Source organism: Bidens hawaiensis, unplaced genomic scaffold (assembly GCF_021521415.1).
Source record: "Bidens hawaiensis isolate Kalapana, Puna unplaced genomic scaffold, B.hawaiensis_p1.1 tig00012684_1, whole genome shotgun sequence".
Lineage (NCBI taxonomy): Eukaryota > Viridiplantae > Streptophyta > Magnoliopsida > Asterales > Asteraceae > Bidens > Bidens hawaiensis.
Window position 1 is genome coordinate 653173 of NW_027492049.1, and position 22288 is coordinate 675460.

The following is a 22288-nucleotide window of genomic DNA, read 5'->3' on the forward strand; positions in this document are numbered from 1 at the left end:
TGTGACTGTCAACGAACTTTAGAGGTGCTTGATCAGCCATCACTGCAACAAACGAGTCAGGTTAGTAATACATTCACTTAACTTTAAAATCAATTATCATATGGAATGTATATAACTTGTGGATTTGACAATCTGATCATGTAACAGGGACCAAAAACATCAACATATACAATATAATTCCTCATTTCTAAATTTGTTTAAATAACATTAATAGAAGTCTGATTAGAAACGTTTTTGGTTCAAAAACTAAGTTTTCGGTCCAATTTGGGAGTTTTCGGTCACAATTAATGTTTTCGGTCTAAGTGATTCAGAAACACCGAGAACAACGAGTTCTCGGTTGACCAGATGGGTTCTCGGTGAAGGTTTGACCGAGAACTCTTGAGATGAACACAATAGTTCTCTGTTTGACCAAAAGTATTTGGTCAACCAGCACCGAAAACCCTTAGGCACAAATACCGAGAGACTGATCGTCTTCCTAATCACTCCAATCTCCTTGGGAGAACAGACCTGCAACCTCAAGAAAGCTCAATAACAAATTCAATCAAACTCTAATCGCACATTACGAACACATAATTGAAACGCATCTCACAATCCAATTACTCCAATGAAACCTTAATAGTCTCGTAACAGTGATCTGAAAATCGATTTTGGTTAAGTTTAATTACCTTCTAATGCTTTAACAAGATCGAGACGATTAGTTGTTTAAGAGTTTTCGGGTATTTGAAGATGAAAGGTTTTTAGGTTTTTGCAAATTTTTAAAGTGATAACCAATAATACAAAAAAAAAAACCTTTTAAACATCTGAGACACCAATCTTGGCCAAGAACACCATTAACATAAACTACTTGGTCCAAAATGGCTGGGCCAAGAACACAAGTATTATGAACACATTGGGCGAAAATGAATGGCCCAAGAACATAACTAGCAGATGTCAGATTTCATAGGCTGGAAATGCAATCCCGATTCATGTTCAAAATGATTTCTGAGGGTATTTGTTTCAACACAAGTAAGCATGAGGTAAAAATGGAATAAATAAAAATAAAAATTAGAATATAAACTAAACTAAAACAAAACAGTTTACCACCCGGCCTTCAGTAATTTTAACATATTTTGGGATCAAATTTTAGTTGTGTTAAACTAAAACAAAAACATATTTTGGGATCAAATTTTAACATAATTTTTAACGAAGATCCGAACATATATTCATATTGATTAAGATGTTTTCACAATGATTCATTTTCAGCATTATTATGGCATAATGAAAAGGTTTATAGCAGGTAATTAGATACTTAGCATGATTTTCATTGCATCTGTGATATGCTTAGATTCAATTAGGCATAAAGCTTAGATGGAAATCACTTATGGACCTATGATGCCCCTCATCTCTTTTCAAGGCGTATTTGGCTTTCCCCAGATCACCCCAATTTGACTCCAACCCCCTAGTGTTTGATTAAAATATTTTCTCTATACAAAAATAATTTTAAGCTTTAAGGTTGAACGTTGGACTTACATGTTGTTCGGACTTACAAGCCATACATTCAGGATGTTTAGGACTTATTTGAATGCCCCACCCTAGTAGTTCTATTTTGGTCCTTTAAGCCTTAAAGACAAATTTTAATGACACAAAATTGTACACACACACACACACATATATATATAATTTATTAATTTTTTTTAAATAACAAGAAAACAAAATATTTTTGGCGACCAAAAAACTAACGGGCTTGTGTATGACTGGGTAATTGCTTGTCTGTCTATCATTCGGAGAGATATACCTAGAGACACGCATACATCTTCAAAATGCCTCTCCACAGTAAGTTTAGCAGATTTTGTTTATATCACTTCAAACTTTTACTTATCATGGAAAGATACCATACAAATCAATGACTGTTCAAAAGCCCTCTTAGCTTAGTAACTTCACACATTAGACAAACAAAATCAATCTGTCTATCATTTTCCAAAGGTTGGATCAATTTTCATTTGAAAATATTTGAGCTTCTATAAAGCTTTTAACTGGATAATCATATCACTTCCTAGATAGTTATTTAGAAGGCATTATTAGATTCAGTCGCCCTAGTCACTTTCAGTCTTTAGGTAAATGGCTATCCCGTATGTCTAGACGTAGATAACAGGACCAAACATATATTAAGATATGTCCCTCGAACTTAAGTAACCGACATAATTTTAAGAGAAATAATTAAATTCAGATAGATATTTAGAAAACATTTTTAAAGTTCAGTCGCCCCAGTCACTTTCAGTCTTCAGGTAAATGGCTATCCCGTATATCTACAAATAGACAATGTTTTGGTCAAAAATTAACAACAGTGATTTCGTAACCAATTTAATAAATCGGGACTAGGTGTTTGTAAAGATGGTATGAACACAGAGATTTGTTGCGAGGGAAAAACATGTTATCCTTAGGATAACAAGAAAAAAAACCCCGGGTGGTGAAAACTATCACCACCGGGTTATTAATAATAAAGGTGATTACAAGTGTGGAGCTCAAACTTGATCGTGATTACAGAGAATGCAAGTACTAGTAAGTTCTCGAGTGCTAGAGTGTGTCTTATGATCATCGTTTAGAGCTCTATTTATAATAAACAAAGTCTAACAAATATTGCCTATAATTTAGGAAATGTGAGACCAAATCCAATTAGCCGTTGATTATTCAATCCCACACGTTTGCCTTATCAGCCACGATCCAATAATAGAAAGCGTGAATCTCCGGGAGATCATTGCAATGGTCTTTGACCTGGTAAACAAGGAAGTAGCTAACAATGTGTTAGTTATATAATGTAATTAGGATACCTGTCGCCTTTGGAGGATACCGCATCCTAGATTAGTCTGAATATTGTTTACTGAGGATACTGAAAATCCGAGCTCTAACAATTGTCCCCAAATTTTAACAGTTGTAGATATGGTTTACAGCTGTAAAATTTTTTGAATTTTGAATTTATGCATGTATGGACGATCTTGGCTACACGTGTTCATAATCCGTGACTCTTGAACATCTATATTTATCCGAGATAAATATTCCTAATTCATTCCACCATCCTCATAGGTAATATAATCTTTTTTTATTTCTCTTGCTTTTCATCTTCTCAAATCATGAGTCCGAAGCTCCACAAGTCTAGTGCCGAAGATTTCGTATCGCAAAATCTCCTTGCTAGTCCACCAAGTGAGATATGCATTTTTGGTGATGCCGATATCACTAATCTGCGGTCTCGAGGATGTTTTCCTCTGCGAACAGTTTTTAGACCTTTCAACGCCGCCCTTTCTTCTGACCATGCTTCAAAAACTTGGATCCGTTTTCCGTTTTTGCCATTTAAAAAATCGGTTTTTCGTACCCATTCTCTGTCTTTACCACAGAGTTCTTTTCTAGAACGGGTCTTAGTTTCGCCCAAACCATGCCAATGATTTGGAGGACCTTGCTCGTTCTAGAAAGATTGATCGCTGATCATGCTTTCTGAGCCTGCGTCCGTGTATGATCTTCGCAGGCATGGATCTTCAAGATATCTTCTTAAAACTAAATCTGGCCAAACCCCGCTTGTTCTGAAAAACACCCAGAACGACCAGTGGAAGAGACAATTCTTCTTTGTGAAGAGAGATTCTCTCCCTAATTCTGATAATCTTCCTTATCTCTGGGTTTCCAAAAGTAGGATACCTTATTTTGAAGTTTTATGCTGACCTGTTTACATCTAACACGTTTTGTTTTATTATTTTGCAGCCCTGAAGTTTTTCGAGATTGCCCCTCCCACCAAAGAGACCAAGGCCAAACTTAATTTTTCTTTTTTTCTCATCGACGAGGAGGAAAGGACATTTTATTTTCAGCCAAGCCTCCAAGAACCATCGCCTTCAATCGGCTCCGTTATGTCTGTTAAGGAACATTGAATTGTTAGTATAAATGTTTTTAGGATCAGGGATACTAACCTGTATACTCGTAGGTAAATCTGCCTCAGTTTTCGCTTTGAATGACATTGACAGCATGGTATCTACCCGCGCACTAAAGAGAAGTCACTCCCGTTCTTCAGTTTTAAACCCGAGGGAGTCGTGCCAAAGCTTCAAAAAAGAGGACTCAAGATACCTCCGACTCCTCTCCAACAGGTGATCTTGAGTTCAATCAGGTATGTCTTTGTGTTTTACCCCTGTATCCTACAGATAATGTATGTTGTCGCTATTTCGGTTTCAGGGGCTAGGATTGCTATCTTCCAAATTCAACGATCTCCATCATGAGCTCCTTAAGGCCAACGCTCATATCACCGAGATGTTGAAGGACTTGTTCATGTTTGTTCGTTAAGAAAATAATGTGTTCACGAACAGTTACCGAACGAGATTTTATATTCGTGTTCGTTCATTAAGGAAATTTATGTTTTCATGAACACAACGTACACAAATAAAATCGGCAGAGCCTAGAGATTGAGTCCGATGTATTCATCAATGTAAATAATGAAAGCCTGTAAACGAATCGAATGAATACGAACAAGGGCATTCATGTTCGTTTATGTAACTTTAAAAGAACACGGACACTTAATCGAACAAATATTTATGTTCATGTTCGTTTATTTAAAAATGGACATTTTTGTTCGTTTGTTTGAAATCTAAACGAACATAACTGAACAAAAATAAGCGAGCATGTATGAACAAATGTAAATGAACACAAATATAAACGAACTTAAATGTTAAATGAACACAAATTAACAAATATAAAACATTTAAGCAGATGACCTATACAGATAATATTTAATTTTTTTCTATTAATACATAAACGAGCATAAATAAACAGACATAAACGAACGTTCATGAACCTAAATGAACGAACAGAACATGTGTTCATGTTCGTTCGTTTAATTAAACAAACACAAATTTTTTGTTCATGTCCGTTCGTTTATTAAATAAACGAACATAAACAAACTTCCCGCCGAACGGTTCGTGAATAGATCACCGAACGGTCGGTTCGTTTACATGCGTAGTTTCTTGTGATAGTTTTGATCAATTGATACTTTTTAGAATGACCCGTTTTGCGGGGCCTAATTTACATTGTTTGACCAGATACATAGCTTAAAACAAGTGTCCATCCGTTAACCAAATAACATTAAAAACGATTACTTGTAATGATGACAAGGGCAAACAAGTAATTTCAAGAAAATTATCTTATAAGATTAACAACTGAGATTTGTGATCAATGCCGTTGAAGATGAAAGTTCCACTCATGGGCACAAACTGTCATGTAATAAGCTGCACGCAATTAAAACTTAAATTATATTCACTTGCTTGTTTGGTAATAAGCTGTTTTGCTTATCAAAACGGTTTATCTAATCATTTAGAAGTTGCTTATACCAATCTAAACTGTTTGTTTCAAAAAACACTAAGCAATCCCAAACATTACAACTCATAATTCAACAAGACCAAGAAGGACCATCCCATAAAACCCAATGTTTGACTAGGCATGTTGTACTTTTATAGAATGCATAGATATCTAAAATGCCCTTCAATTTAATACAAAGCATCATGAACCCACAAAGCTTTTTGCCAAATATCAAGTCAAAACGGGGTGTGTCAGGTTGACAATCAACATTTTTTGTCCAAATTTTTATGAATAGTTAGTCATGTGATTGTCAACTACGAAAACAAAACTCATAGTACAACAACACTACAATTTTTGAATAAAAGTACAATTTGGGTTTTTTAAAAAATAAACTTTAAGGGACTACCAACTAGGTAGCACAGAAACGGGTACGGGACTAGGGTAGGGGGACAATACGGGTACGGGAAACGGAAAAAATCAAAAATTCAAGATACGGGTACGGCAACGATACGTGAAGAAAAAATAAAAAAATCTATAAATATATTAAATTGATAATCGAGAAGATGATGATGATTGATGAATATTAAATTGATAATTGGATTTTGTTTTTACTGAGCTTTCCACTGCTCAATGAGTAATTAAATTTCTTTTATTTAATCTAGATATTAAAAAGCCTCTTCACCTACTTAATGTGCACCCTCGTTTATTGTTCCAAGACCTCTTTTATCATCTTCTATAACGAGAAGGCCAAACATCACGGCCGTCGCTGCAATAATTCCCAGAAATATTTTCCGACCAGCTTGTGTTTACTTCTGTTTTTTTCAGTTTAAGTGCTCTAACAACGACGTCTTAGGGGGTCAAGCTATAAATGATAAACATTGATTCCGGTGCGTGTATCATATCACTACTATATCGAAAATTTGGCCGGCCAGAGGGTCACCGGACCCTCCGGACTATGATAAGTTTAAACATAAAACCCTAATTTTTTAAGAAACGTCCCAGAAACTCCGTTGGGTCCGTACCCAATGCCCGGAATCGTACGGGAAACGTTTCGCCGGCTTTTCGGCGGCGTTTCCGTCCCCAGGACGGGGACTCACACCTTTCCGGCGTTTCCATGCATCATAGACTACCAATTTCCTTGTCAGCAATATCATTCAAGTTTTTCATTAAGGCCACCCAAGTACGCATCTTGTTGCATACGCGAGTAAAAACTGACATCTCTGTTATAAATAAATAACAGCAAGTGAAATAACCTTGATAACTTCCAGTGATGCAACTCCACCAATATAAGCTGCAACTGTGTAACTCAGCAGCACCATAACGACACATTTCATTAATAAGGTCTTCCGTCAAAGTGGACCCGTTGCACCCCAAGTCGCTAAGAAGACCAACTGCTGTAGTTTTTAATCTTGATACATCCTCATCCATTGCCCTGTACATATACTACTAGTATAATTAATATATGTATGACATTGGTAAAGTAGTAATGGAATGATGAAGATGGATGTTACCCATCAAACTGCCCAGGGAAAGCATTATAGTTAGCTGAAAATCGATCAGCAGCTCGAAGCAAAATATAGAATCCCACAGCGACACTGCCATTAACAGTTAGTAACAAACTAATAAATAATAATAACAATTACATTTTTCGAGGCTATGAATTTATGTTTGTGTTCTCAGTGTTGTTAAATATTATGAATTTGGGTTTAAAATTAAATAATATTTTGAGATCAAATTATAAATTGAAGATTTTTTTTTTGGGAGGGGGGGGTGCATTTATTCATTTTACTCGTGCCAGGCCTATTTAGGAATTATTTAGATTTTAAGCTACATTAGAGATGATTTAGGCATCGTTTCACATACCATAGGGACAAATATAATTTACTCACAACAATAATCAAGCATAAACATCAATAAGCAGTTTCCTTTTCCTTACTTCTATATTTTCCCTAATGAAATACAATAAGATAAACAGTGATTAGAATACCTGTATTCCTCATCAATCAGGTACTTTTGCAACTCAGGTAAAACTGGAGAGCTAAACTCTTCCTCAATGAGTTTATATCTTCATACCTGGAAAATGAAGCAACAATTTACATATAGAAGAGGTCACAAATCCACCATGCTTATACACAGATTATACATAGAGATGTGAGAGATGGTATATGAGATATCTTACTAAATGTAAATACGTACTGTGAGTTTTCTTGCATTCTTACAAAAGCTTTTTATGACTGCTTTGGAAACGCTATATGGATCTCTGCCAATTCTTTTCAACATATTTCTAACACGTTGCTCAACCACAAGAAAATCAGCTTCAGCTTTGGCCTGATAGAGTTTTTGCAGGTTTACATATAACCTAGAATAGAATTGTCAAACATCTTGTTTAATGAAAAAACATCATGTGGTAAAAAGAAAGGAAACTATATGTGGGACCACACTATTAACTTTCTTCAAAAGGTTACCAATATATTAAATTACTATATAGGACACTCATGTCTAATAAAGAAAATCCATCAAACATTTTGGGAAAACAAGTATACCCTTGTATTGATCCATCAAAAAGCAACAATTTGATATAAAAACGTTACTTAGTAGTATGTATCTGCTTTCATTCATACCAAATTAAGCCAAAAACATGTCTACTGAATAAGAACAATCTATATTTTGAAGAGGTTGTTTTTGGTCAATTTCCAGCATGTTTTTAAGCGTATAAACAATAGTAGTCAAAGCCGCTCAAGCAAAAAGCTTTCAAAAGCACAACCAAGGCACTTGCCTTTAGCTAGGCACAAGCAAGGCATGGGCAGGGCAAGAAATAATTTTTTTAAATTGATTTTAAACCAGTTGGCTAGCCTTGTGACTTTGACTATATAGGTATAAACAAACTATATACGTACTTAGATGGCCTGTAAAGTTGTTTAAATATACAGGTAGCCTTAATGAGAAAATAGAATACTTTGTGACCTTTAAGCATTATCCTACATTCAGTGAAAGTAGCAATTATAAATGGTGACTCACTCAGTAGAAGATGTCGTATCTGGTGTTGATCCCTCAAGTGGTGCCTCCCCACCACCTTCATTAGCAATGAACTCCTACAATCAAGAATTATAATCACTGACCTAGAAGCAATTTTTCACAAAACAAAAAATTGAAAAATGCAAAATGAGAGTAACATGTGAATCACTACCTTTAATGCTGCCACCATCACCCAAAAATCTGATGCACCAGATTCAACACCAGCATGTGGATCATCAAGTATACGTTTCAAATCTGAACCTGGAGTTTAAACAAATGTCTTTTGTTAATATTATCAATGCTAGTCCTCATTACTTCATCTACACTTTTTCATCAACTTAAATTTATAATCCATTAACATAGCATAAAGTGTAATTCATGCGAAAGAGTGTTTCTACTGATTTCAGTTTCTTATAGATATAAACAGAGCAACTGTCAAAAATACGATAAACTTCCTCTAAATTCGCACATAAGTGCCTAGAATTTATTTGTGCACAACTAAATCCTTGTATGTTCAAAACCTAGCAAAAAGCTCCTTTTCATCAAGTTTACAGACTTAAATACTTAATAATGCACAAGGGAAAAGAAAATTGGAGTGTGCATCAACATTTTCCCATAGTACATAGAACAAAAAATAATTGATTCAAAATGATAATATCCGTAACATACATCTAGAATCCTTCAATAGAAGATTATGTTACAGTAATTTTATGTACTTACTGACTCCTTTTGAGGCAAAAACTTTGAACGAGGCCTCAATAGCTTCTTTATAGTTGTCCTCATTCGTTGCAACCATTTTCTCTTTTATTAAATCCTACAAGTTCCAAAGTAACAGTTTTAAAAATACTGAGACATAAGAAGAAAATCTTGGGTAATTAAGTAAAAACCCTGAATTCCTTTTTCTCTTCCCTAGTTGATGTCAGCCTTCCACCATGACTTTTAGCCCACTCCTCTGCTATCTTCACAAGAATTAAAATGTATGGCACATGTTTATGGACTACAGGATCAGATGTATCTAAGTCGATGTTCTCGGTAAACGTAAAACAATGTAAGAAATTAATATCTAGTATATAGAAGTATAAAACTACTTCCAGTCAAATGCAGCACAAACTAATAAAAGTATGTTCACTTAAAAAATACCAACTTTTTAAGTTCAGGCCATGGATTATTTAATCGGAGATCATCCAAAAAATGATCAGGCTTTGACTCAGTAACCGCATGTTCCTGTCACATCATGAAAAACAAGATTACAGTCATTGACTTGTTGTATAGAAAAGTCAACATTTGACCTATATCGATAATGAGACTACATGAACAACATCCTTGAATTTCATATGTACTACTCATATTTACCGGTTGAAAACATAAAAAATACCATATCTACTCATCCCATGGTAAAAATAAGACCAATCACTTATATCAATCAATATGTTTAATTGAACAAACAAAAAGAAATTTAACATTACAACTTGGTTTTATCTCAACACATAATGTTCTGTTCGTTTATTTGGGAAGAAAATTGTAAAATTATCTTATTTAAATCTTATTTACTATAAAATAGTTAAATATAAAATGTTTAGATTAAGTTCAGAAGGGCATACACGCATACTAACGGAAAATATTCCAAATAAAAATTCACATGTACCTTGACACTGATTCGAACAAACCCACTGAGGCCATATGAGCGTGCAAATATTAACATAACATTTGCATCAACACAAATGCGGTCCAACTTCACCATAGAATCTTCAACCAGCTGAATTTAAATCCACAGTTAGTGAAGCTTACTATGATAAACCATAGATGGATGTTAAGCTAAGGTGATTTACCTGAGTGGCTACAACTAATGTGAACTCAGAAAAAAATGAAGGATTTGTGTCAATTAAAGTGACAAGATGTTCTTCAATAAATTTGGCTTTAACGGCATCATTTAGTTCTTGAAGAAAAGCGCAAACACATTTTGCCTTCGGGTGTCCAAGTCTTGACTCATTGACATGTGAAAATAAGTACAAATACATTACTGTTATTATTAAGATTAATAATAAAATTGAATGAAGTCAAAACAGCGGATAAGGAAACGAAAGCATACCCATAAAATTATTTCCAAGGTCTGCGTTTTCGACTTTAGAAGCATCGACGACAGTAATGCTTCCAATACCAGCAAGAACAAGGTTTTTGAGTGTTTCAGAACCAGTGGATCCACAATTGAGCAAGCATATGCTAGCTTTCTCAAGTGCAGCCTGGCCTTGGTCACCCTAGATCCTGTATGTAACATGAAGAAGATTCGAGAAACAAACAAGAGAACGAATGGATATGTGTGTTTTGTCAATTACAAGCAAGCATCATGTTAATTGATGAATTAAAACAATTAATAATAATAATGTTGAGATGAGCTAGGGTAGGGTTTGGTGAAGAAAAAGCATGTAGCTATGTACCTGAGTTGACGATCGTATTTGGTCTTAGCTTCCATAGTTGTATAATACAAACTGACTAACAAATTGAATTGGATTACTCGCTCAATGCGTAAGGAAGAAAGGAATTTTGATTTCTGAGATGGGAACGAACGAACTAAACAGAGAGTCGCGTATTTTGACCTAATTGCTGTGTCACTTAACAATGGAAATGAAAGTCATTTTCCTTTCCTTTAGTTTATTTTACTTCTCGTCCATTCAATTCCTTCCAAAATATACAAGACTTCATTTTCCTTTCCTTTTCTTTGCTTTCTTTTCATTAATGAAACTCACGAACACACATATTTTTCTTTTCTTCCTTTAATAAAACTTAGGAATATAACATTTTCTTTCCGTCCCTTCTTGTCCTTTCCTTTCGCTTGTTAAATAAAACTCGGGAGCAGAGCGTAAGACCAAGCGTAGTGCTGCAACGTTTTGGTTAAGTTTTAAGACCAAACTCAGGGTACTATTTATCAAATCCAAAACTAAAAATCTAAATATGTATATCTATATCCTGGTTTGAATCCATGTTAGAGGGGTTTATTTATAATTTTGTTCTTATAGCTTTGTTATTTTATATTTTAACTATTTGTTTTATTTTTAAACGTAGTTTTGTTTTGATTTAACACGTATGCATTACTTTGTTGCATTCATTATATTTTTTTTAACATTTAGGGTTTTTCAATTGAGATGTGTAGGCTTTTTAGAATTTTAATGAACGAACATAAACGAATACAAACATGGTGATTTTTTAAACGAACAAACATAAACACAAATATTTGTGTATGAAAAAGGGGCGGTTGATGTAGGTGACGATGGTTGTTAATGCATGAGAGGGGAGGTTGACAATGGTGGGTGGTAATCGGAAGTTAGCTGGTGATGAAGAGGATAGACTGACAACGGAGAATATGTAAAAGAAGAGAAATTAAATTAGGGTTGATGATCAAAGATTTTCATAGATAAATGAGATGTTATAATCAGTGTTGTAAAAGTTAAATTCTAAGGCCAACTAGTCGGTCCTCAAACCCCTACCTTGGAGACTTTTTCCAAGTCAGCCTGGATTAGTCAGAGGCGGTCAAAGTCAAACTAGTCGGGCTAGGCGGTCAAAAGTCAGGCTAGGAGTTTCTAAAAGTCGGACAAAAAGTCGGCCTATGCGGTCAAAAGTCGGGCTAGGCGGGCTAGGGTTCTCTAAAAGTCAGTTAAAAGGCATTCAAAAGTTGCTGAGTCAGCTAGAGTATCCTTTTGACATGAATTATGCTTATTTTGACAAATATATAATGTCCAAAAATTAATTTTCATTATAATTACCATGTCCTAGTACTCTCCGAGTACTCCGACTACTCCCAAGTCGGTTGCCTAGCGACTTTTGCAACATTGGTTATAACCTGTTTAAGGATTGTTCGAGTTTGGTGAGACTCATATCTACAAATTTGGGTCAAACGCATGAGAAACCTCAAATCATAAATCAAGCAATCTGGTGGCTTGAGAGGGGATGAGCAACGACTAGAGAGCACACATAGGATTTTTTGGTAGACATTTATTATATATAAACAGGTAGATATATTTATATATACACTGTATATAACATAGAAGTTGGGTATTTATCTAAGCCCAAGTAAAATCATATAGAAGTGAGAGACCTCTTCAAGTTTAAGATGTACAATAAACAATGCTGCATATACAAAACATAATGCACAAGGTTAAAGGATTTTAGGAGTAATATCATCTTTTAGTCATCATTCTTACTTTGAGAGTATTCACATTCAATCCATCAAAAAATATGAGTGATGTTTTTATAATACATGGACTTATTTGGAGTAATGTGAGTGGGAGAGAGAAAAACTTAAGTGATTTTTCTGTATATTTGAAAAGTTATTGTTCACGTCCCATGAATTTTTAATATATTTTGAGATTGAAGGAAAGGTAATTGGTAATGATAAATGTATAAAAAATATTATTTAATGAGAAATGAGATAAAAATATAGTAATTTTTAATGTAATTTTGAATTTGAAGATAGAGGAAGAGATGGGAATCTATGAAGCATGGGGACGGCTCGGATGGTAGGGTACCAGTCCCGGGGATGGAAGCGTGATGGGGACATCTCCTAAACGAACCTGGTTAATATGTACGGTCCAATATAGGCCTTTGGGGATGGATCCAAAATCGTTTATGGAACGTTTCTATAGCGAATAGCATCGCGGAGCGGCCACATAGCGTATTCCGGCGCCGGTGATACAGTTTCTGTCAAAAAACCCATGAAGAAGAAGAAGAAGAAAGGCTGCGACAGGAGCATGTGTTTTAGTTTTTTAGGGTTGAATAAGTTTAGGTTTAACATTTTACCCCTTAATCATTCACTTGTTTGCATCTAGTCGCTAAAACTTGTTAACTTTTACATAAAAAGTGTTAAATTAGGTTATGCATTTTAACATTTAACCCTCTCTATCTTGACTAGTTTGCATTTGGTTCTTCAATTTATAATTTATACATAAAATATTTAAAACTAACACTATATATATATAGGGTATATATATATATATAGGGTAAGGATTCTAAGAGAACCATTGGCAAATTGAGAACTTTGAGAACCATTTTGGACCAATAAAAAAAACATCTAAAAAAATATTAAAAAAATTATAAAACAAACAAAACCGAAAATTTTAAAAAAGTAAAAAAACCAAAATTCTTATATTTCATTCCGGTTTCATTAAAAAAAACCGACATAATATGTATAATATGTACACACATGTTTTTTCCTATACACGTATGTGTATAGGTACATTATCATTTACCTTAAATTATACATATGTGTATAGGAAAAAAACATGTGTGTACGTATATGTATATGTATAATTTAGCTAAACCGAGAATTTTTTTTTACGTTTTTTTTTAGAAACCGAGATGATAAATAAGAACTTTGGTTTTTTTACTTTTTTTATTTTTGTGTTTTTTTTGTTTTATGATTTTTTTTATTTTTGGGTTTTTTTGTGGTCAAAAATGGTTCTCATAGTTCTCAATTCCCAAAAAGTTCTCACATGATCGTGATCATATATATATATATATATATATATATATATATATATATATATATATATATATATATATATATATATATCAGGGTAGTCCCCGAGAGTTCAATGGTTTTCGTGGGCCTTGCATTAGTTATAAAAATGGGCCCCAAAAAATTTAACATAAAAATATATATACCAAAACAAAGCAATAAGTTGTTAAATGCAATAACGATGAACAAAACATACAATTGTAGCAAAATGATATATTTTAAAAAGTTATATGATTACACGAATCTTGAGGCTCGCCTAACATTTTTGTGAGCAAAGGTCTCGATTAACTCGTTATGATCCATATTCTCTAGCATCTTGTTCACAATAGCTACCAATGCCAATCCATTGAGTCTTTCTTGGGACATTGTAGATCGTAAGTAAGACTTTAACAACTTCAATTTTGAAAAACTTCTTTCCGCGGATGCGACCGTCACCGGAAAAACAAGACTCTATATGCAACTGATGCATTGGGATAATGATCGACCTTTTTAAGAAATTTTAACGCGTCAATAGGGGTGATAATTTCATCAGGTAGATATGTTTCCATCATCTTCAACTCCATATAAAGTTCCTTAGCATCACTATTGCAGGCTTCTCCATACTTCAATGCATCTTGAAGAAGAATACAATAGATATGAGATCTTTGTCTTCTAAATCCTTTAACTTTATAGGATACAAAAAACCAAAAAGTTTTTTGTGGTCGCTGTATTGTTCAAATCTTGATTCTAGAGAAGCAATTGTTTTATCAGCAACAGTTAAAAAGTAATTGACTTTGAAATACTCTTCATCTGAAAATAAAACTTCTTGTTCTCTTGAAGTCTTGTCAAATTGTTTTTTTTCCTAAGAATCGCCAGCCTTTGAGGGAATACCGGATCAACACCCATTTCAATAGCAATACCCTTAGCCATTTCAATTGCCTCAGATAACCCAACTTCTCTATATATAAAGAAGTTAATCAATTTTTTCACTTCTTTAATAGCAGCATCGTGAACCATTTCTTTAGATTGCAACTTTTTGCTCACCACTAGGGATGAGAAAATTCGGTACCGGTACCACCGATTGGTACCTGTAGCATACCAGTATCGGTACCGAAATCAGTACCAATTTGGTATCGTCGGTACCGAATCGGTACTAAAGTTTTATGTTTCGGGATCTGTATAGTACCGGTACCGATACTGGTACCAAGAATTTGTGATTTTCGGGATAGGTACTTTCGGTACTGGTATCGGTCGGTACCGAGCTCATCCCTACTCACCACATTAACTATGTTTAGTATAATTTCAAATGAAAATTGATACCAAAAACTCAAAATCACCAATTACTTTTGTTGCTAGTGTGTCGGCTTCACTATGAGTTTTAATATCACCATCTGTTTCCGCAGGTTCAAGCAAAGCTTCCCTTATATTTGAAAGTTGGAATCTAATAGACTTAACGTTAGGGATGAGCGTTTTCAGTACGGGTACCGATTGGTACCGGTACCGTACTGGTACGGGTACCAAATCGGTACCTAGTTTTGAGTTTTCGGTAACGGTACGGTACCGTACCGAACATTTCAGTACTGTTACCAGTACCAACTATTTCCGAATTTTGGGATCAGGATTTTCGGGATTGGTACTGGTCGGTACCGATACCATCCCTAGCTCATCCCTACTTAACAGTATCAACACAAATTTCCCAACGAGTGACAGACATTAGGAATCAATCCTTTAATATTGCCTTTCAATATTTTTCACATCTTGGTAGAATTGGCAAAGATATTATATATTCGCTGTATAAGTCCAAAAAAACCTCTATCTCTAATACAAGTAGTAGACATGTCATGTAGTGCAAGATTAAGAATATGCTACCCGCATGGAGTGTAAAAAGCTCTAGGAGTTATATCTAGAAATCTCCTTTGAACGCCTTGATGTTTTCCTTTCATGTTTGATCCATGATCATAACCTTGACCGCAAATCATCAATATCAAAACCAAGAGACTTTAATTCCTCATATGTAATATCAAATATTCTTTTATCAGTAGTATCATCAATAATCAAAAAACCTAACAAAGATTCCTCAACTGTAACAAAATTAGAGTTAAAATAGACATGCCTCGCTAATATAGACATATGTTATTGGTGACTTGTATCTAGGGTGCAATCAAGTATGATGGAGTAATACTTTGCTTGGTTTATCTTGTTCATGATTTCGGATTTAAGTTGTTGAGCTAGTAACAAGATTAACTCATTTTGGATACTGTGGCCAAGATAATGCACCTGAAATTTCATCGCTTGTGATACGCCGCACATGTTCTCTCATAACCGGATCAAACCTTCCACCATCTCAACCAATCCCACAAAAAATCCATTATCTTCTTGATATAACTTCTCATTTGTCCCACGAAATGCCAAAGTTTTTTTACCAAGAAATTTCACGAATGCAATAATTCTAAAAAGAACTTGTTTCCAATAATCGCGCTCTTTCTTAAAGTGCTTGTATGCCTCTTTATCAATTGTTTCATCAACTTTGAACCTTTGAGGCATTTTAAACCAACTAGCCATATTCTTCAAATGTTCTAAGCTAACTTCATGTTCTATAAGGCTAGTGGTAGCATGTTGCCAATCCCTATAACCTTCACTATCCAATCGACCTTTCGGAAGCCATTTTCTTAATAGCTTACAACAAAAATAGAAGACTTTGTCAAGCTCTTTTGAATACACTAACCATTCTCTATCACAATTCTCCTTATTTGATAAAGTTTTAGTATATAAAGTGGTATGAAATCGTCTTCCAAATTTATACTTGGGACCCTTATCAATGGTCTAATTGCGTTTTGGACCTTTCTCCGCCAAAATTTATCATGTTAGGATTAAGTCAATCCAAATTTCTAGGATCAAATATATCAATTTGATCATCCTCATCTTTTTCAGCATAGCACCCACATCATCTTCTTCAATATTAGTACCAGCATCATCTGTTTCATCATTAGCACCAACATCTTCTTCAACATTATCTTCATCAACATTAGCATCAACATTAACTTCATCAACATTAGCATCGTGTTGAGTCGGATATTTGCAAACGAAGATTGGGATCTTCTCAACCTCCTCAAGAAATGGCCAAGTATGGATTTCGAGCAAGCTTGGACCGGCGAGCATGGATTTACTACCTTGAGCATGATATCTTACACGAGTAATATTATCTTCTAGAATTTATTCTAAGTGTTGAAAGCTTCGAGCTTGCTACACTTCGTCAAGCAAGGTTGTGCTCCATCGAGTTTTGTTTGCTATTCGAGCAAGAAACTTGATCTATCCAGCTTAAACCAAGTCCTTTGGGCATCTTGGTGGGTCGACCATGGATGCAGTAAAAGAAGATCTCAAATGTTCAAAGTATCACCTTCGAGCATGGTTCAATCCCAAGAAAGTCTTAGTACCCAAGCATGCTGGAGTTGTTCATAATAAATCCTAAGGAAAGATTGAAGAGATCGAGGAGAACATGTTTGCTCGTAGAAGCTATTCGAGCAAAGTTTGAATAAGTTGTGAAGATTGAAGTCTGCTGGAGTAGAATATTTTCTTGTGAAAATATTTTAAGTAAAGTCTGCTCGAAGACATGTTTCGAGCATACTATGCATTACAGGGTCTGCTCGACAAGGATTCATCATACTCGAAGACCAGTTTTACACTTGTAATTATTTTGTCATTCATTATGTAATCATTAGGGTTTCTAGAAGGAATTTCTAGGTGACTATAAATAGAATCCTAGGTCTTACGCACAATTGGACGAGAAAATACGAAATACGAGAGCATATCAAACATAGCGATTATTCCTCTTTAATGCTACCTTGTACCGCCGTCACAAAACCCTAGACATTCCATGCAAACCTAATCAACTCTTTCATTGTTCATTAATTATTTATTAAATATAGTGAATCTTTGTTTATTTCTCGTGTTGGCTATATCATTCTAATATTCTTTCCTAACCTTTGTTTATACTGATTTCGCCGGTATAATCAGAATGTCTTCAGTTTATTAGATCTTGTGCGCTCTTGTCGACTATCATTAGTTGTGCACCAGATCCGGTTCTGACACATCGACATTAGATTCGTCAACTTTAGAACCTTAAGATTGTTTTGGTAAATACTTAAACATATCCCCAGCTTGAGATGTTCTTTCGTTGAGCTGCGTGACATCAAAAAGGGACAGACTGAAACAGCAGCTTGACAGATTCAAGTTTAAAGAAGGTGAGAGACTGAATCAGTGCTACAAAGGTTTATGGCCATTGTGAACGAAATCAGAACAACAGATTTACAAATCTCTGATTTTGACTTGAACAAGAAGCTACTCACATCTCTATCAGTAGAATGGTATATTGCTAGTAAATTCATCAAAGAGAAAGCAAACTTTCCCAATTTTAAGTTGGATGATGTGATCTCATTTCTGCAAGCTGTAGAACATGAGATGATTGAGAATCACATGATAAATGAGGAAAGACCTAGTTTTCCAGTGACAAATGCATTAGTGGCCCCCATGGGAAATCCATCCACAAGGCCACAACAATTGCATCCAATCATTGAAGAGCCATCAGATACAAATTCAGTAACTTCAGAGACTCCTAGAGTATATGGTTCTGGTCAACAGAGATTCAATGTTCAAATGATTGAAGACAATGACAGTGCATCGACAATAAGTGGACATCCTCCATATGTTCAGAATTCAAGCCAAGGAACTGACTATCAGGCTTTGTTCTCAATGTTCACAGACTCTTACAATGCTTTTGTGGCAAGGAATCTTATTAATACAACTGTTGTGCAAGAAGACTTAGAACAGATTGATGCAGATGACTTAGAAGACATGGATCTCAAATGGCAGGCTACTATGTTGGCTGGAATGAGTAAGAGGCTATATAATATGATAGGAAGATCAACCTTCTCTGGACCTAATGAAAGAATTGGATTTGACAAGTCAAAAGCCATCTGCTACAACTGCCAACAGCCAGGACACTTTGCTAGGGAATGCAATCTTCTTAAGCAGTTTGGAAACCAAGTGAATCAGGCCCGATTCTACCAAAATCAGAATCAAAATCAGCAGGTCTATCAGCAGAGGAACCAGCCTTTGAATCAAAATCCCTACCAACAAAATAGGCAACAACAACAGACCCAACGACAACAGAGAAATAGTCAATTGCAGATTCAAACAAATCAGAGCAGGGGAACTGTTGGTGCTAATAATCAGAACAGGAATCAAGATAATGTTGCTGTGACAATGATTCCTCAAGATGAAGACTTTAATTAGAGTAACCATGCTACTGAAATTGAGAAGGAAAATGGTGCCTATATGGCTAAGTTTAATGAAGTTGGTCAATCTTCAAACTCTCATGTACCTACTAAACTATCCATTTCTTATCTATTGCTTATTATTAGTGATCTAAACAGGGAGATTGGAAACTGGAAGAGTGAATGTAGTAGAAAGGTTGTACTTCTAAATTTTTATAGATCCAGTGAAACAACTTATAACAACCAAATCAAAAGTTTAGAGGAAAACTGTATGCAAGCTTGCAGGGTTCCGTCCAAGTTGAAATCTAGAAATTGTTGGTTTAAAGAAGATGTACACTGAAAAAAGAGTGAAGAATACTGAATTGCATATTCAAGTGGATTTTCTAAAAAATATTTTATCCACAGGAAACATTTTGGGTCATATAGAGAAAATGAAGCCTGAGGATAGGTACAAGACAGTCCCACCTCCAATTCTTTGATAATATCCACTAAAGGTAGATAAAGAACAAAGAGAGGAATATCTGAAGCAATTCAAAAGTGTGTAAAAGGAGTTTATTTAATTATATGAGAATGTGTTTGTGAGCAAGGAAGGTGAATTTGAAGTAAGGAAGAAAGCTGATCTTGTTGAGAAGGTTGAAAAGAAAACTGAGAAGGAACAAAATGAAGACAAACAGGGGGACTCATCAAGTGAATGTAGTTCCAGTAGTTGCAAGAGTAAGAAGTCAGGAGGTGAAAGGAAAGTTAAAGAACCTGCCAAGAAGAAATCTATAGAAAGAGTGCCAAAGGTGCCAAGACAAACTACAAAGTTGAAAAAGCACTATGAAAGAATGAGAAAGGAACATCAAGTGTTTGGCTTATGTGGAGGATGAAGACCTAAGAAGGACAGAGCTAAAAGCTCCACAAAGGTTGATTTATGTCCACCCATTTATCCCGTCTTCTCAAATCATGAGTTGTTTGATGTGGAAATGTTGAATATGCACCAAGAAAAAGAATGGTGTCCGAGAAGAAAGAAAGCTCTGAAAGTTCCTATTTAAAGTTCAAGGAAGTGAAGTTTGTTAAAGCCAAAGAGGTACACAATCTTGATGTGTGTGGACCTATACAAGTGAACTTCAACAAGTTTTCCTACGAAAAAACATCTTTGGGATTTAATTTCCCAAGACCAAGTGATAAGTTTGGAAATGAAAAGGATTTAGAAGAACTTGGAAGTTTTGCTAAAGTCTAGTGTAAGAAATGTGACTTTTATGGACATCATATTGACTCTTGCTGGATTGAAGATGATGAAGATTATAAAATTCCAGAAAAGTATTGTGATCAAAATATGGCATTGTGTAAAGAAAAGTATGAAAAATATTTGAGAAATGTGAAAAATAGAGATGATAAGGAAGCAGACAGATTATCAATAGAGAAAATGTTGAAGGTAGTCCTGAAATTGAGTGATTTATCAAGTGAAACTAACAGATTAGATAGAAGAAGCATTTTTGCTTCAAAAGGGAAAGGCAAAGGAATGCCTGGTGTACTAAATGGTGATGACAAATTCATTCTAAAACAAGGTTATGAACCTAGAGGATTCCAATGGAAGACTAACGAAATTATGGTTAAAAAGGAAGAACCAATTCTTGAACAATGTGAAGCAAAAATTGTAGTTGGAAGTGTAATGTATGGATATGAAACAGATGATTCTTGTGAATTTTTTCATGAGGATCAGTTCCAATTGATTTAAATGATACTAATGTCACTGATTTACAAACAGCTGAAGCTTGTATTTCAGACAGTAACTAATCAATGTGTGTTTATGTATGCAGGGACAGTCCACTGAAGTCAATGATATATGGTACATGGACAATGGATGTTTTAGGCACATGACATGTGATAGAGGATCACTTGTTAACTATGAAAAGAAGTTTGAATGGCCAGTTTCCTTTGGAAGTGATGAAAATGGAGGAAAAATTATCAGAAGAGGAACATTTACCAATGGAAAAGTGTCTTTTGAGAACATGTTGCATGTGGAAGGATTACAATACAATTTTCTAAGCATTTCTCATATGTGTGATAAAGGATATATGGGTGTATTTGATGATGCACACTACTTCATCTTGAAGCCTGAGTTTGTGATTCCTCCTGACATGATTATGATGATGGTACCCAGAAATGGAAATCTATATGAGCTAAGAATGAAGAATGAAGTTTCAATATGATAAGAAGTTAGAAGGACCAGTTTCCTTTGAAAGTGACGAAAATGGAGGAACAATTGTAGGAAGAGGAACACTTACCAATGGCAAAGTGTCTTTTGAGAACGTGTTTCTTGTGGAGGGCTTACAATACAATTTGCTAAGCATTTCTCAGGTGTGTGATAAAGGATATAAAGTTGGATTTGATGATGCACATTGCTTCATCTTGAAACATGAGTTTGTGATTCCTCCTGACATGATTATGATGATGGCACCTAGAAATGGAAACCTATATGAGATAAGAATGAAGAATGCAGTTTCAAGGGGTGGATCATATTTTGTGTCCAAAGCAACTGAAAGTGAAACAAGAATGTGACATAGAAAAATGTGTCATGTGAATTTGAAAAATATGAACATATTGATAAATTGAGAACATGTAATTGGTCTGTAAGGCTCCCGAGCCCGGGTGCCCTACTTTCTTGCTGGTTGGATTTACTCATTCACATAATTCGTAAAATCAGAGTTAATTAGAACATTTCGTGGAAATAAAAGTCAACCATTCATACATAACATAAACATCTTGTCTTAAACAGAAATAACATAAGTTTTAAACATAAAACATAAATGACACGGGTGTCTTCTTCATAGTGATGCCAGTCTTCCTCTTACTGCCACGAGTCCTCATCAAGAAACTTGTCTCATTCTATTTGCCTGCATGCATACTAAAAGTCAGCTATGCTGAGTGAATTCTAGTTAATTAACATACATTACATTCACTTACTTACTAATATGCGTCAAAGATACGTATTAATACTTACCTGTTCATCTATTATTCTAACATAAATACATACATTTATACTTCTTGTTGACCACATACCTTGGATACTATAAAGATCCGGTCTTCACATACCTTGGATATTATAAGGGTCCAAGCCCTACATACCTCGGAATTAATAAGGATCCGGTGTCCTACATACCTTGGATATCCTCAGAGTCCAGTCCCTACTTACCTTGGATATTATAAGGGTCCAGTGCCCTAC

At 34.9% G+C, this 22288-nt stretch overlaps 1 protein-coding gene and 1 pseudogene across 1 annotated transcript; both read right to left on the reverse strand.

The window, feature by feature from the left end:
* Nucleotides 1–5150: 5150 nt before the first annotated feature.
* On the reverse strand, nucleotides 5151–10789 carry LOC143541867 (NEDD8-activating enzyme E1 regulatory subunit AXR1-like; annotated as a pseudogene).
* Nucleotides 10790–14259: 3470 nt separating this feature from the next.
* On the reverse strand, nucleotides 14260–16966 carry LOC143541871 (uncharacterized). The gene is made up of 5 exons (XM_077034571.1): nucleotides 16751–16966; nucleotides 16141–16483; nucleotides 15771–15888; nucleotides 14611–14765; nucleotides 14260–14492 (listed from the first exon to the last, which is right to left on the reverse strand). The coding sequence occupies exons 1-5, from the start codon at nucleotides 16964–16966 to the stop codon at nucleotides 14260–14262; spliced, it is 1065 nt and encodes a 354-aa protein (XP_076890686.1).
* Nucleotides 16967–22288: the final 5322 nt, after the last annotated feature.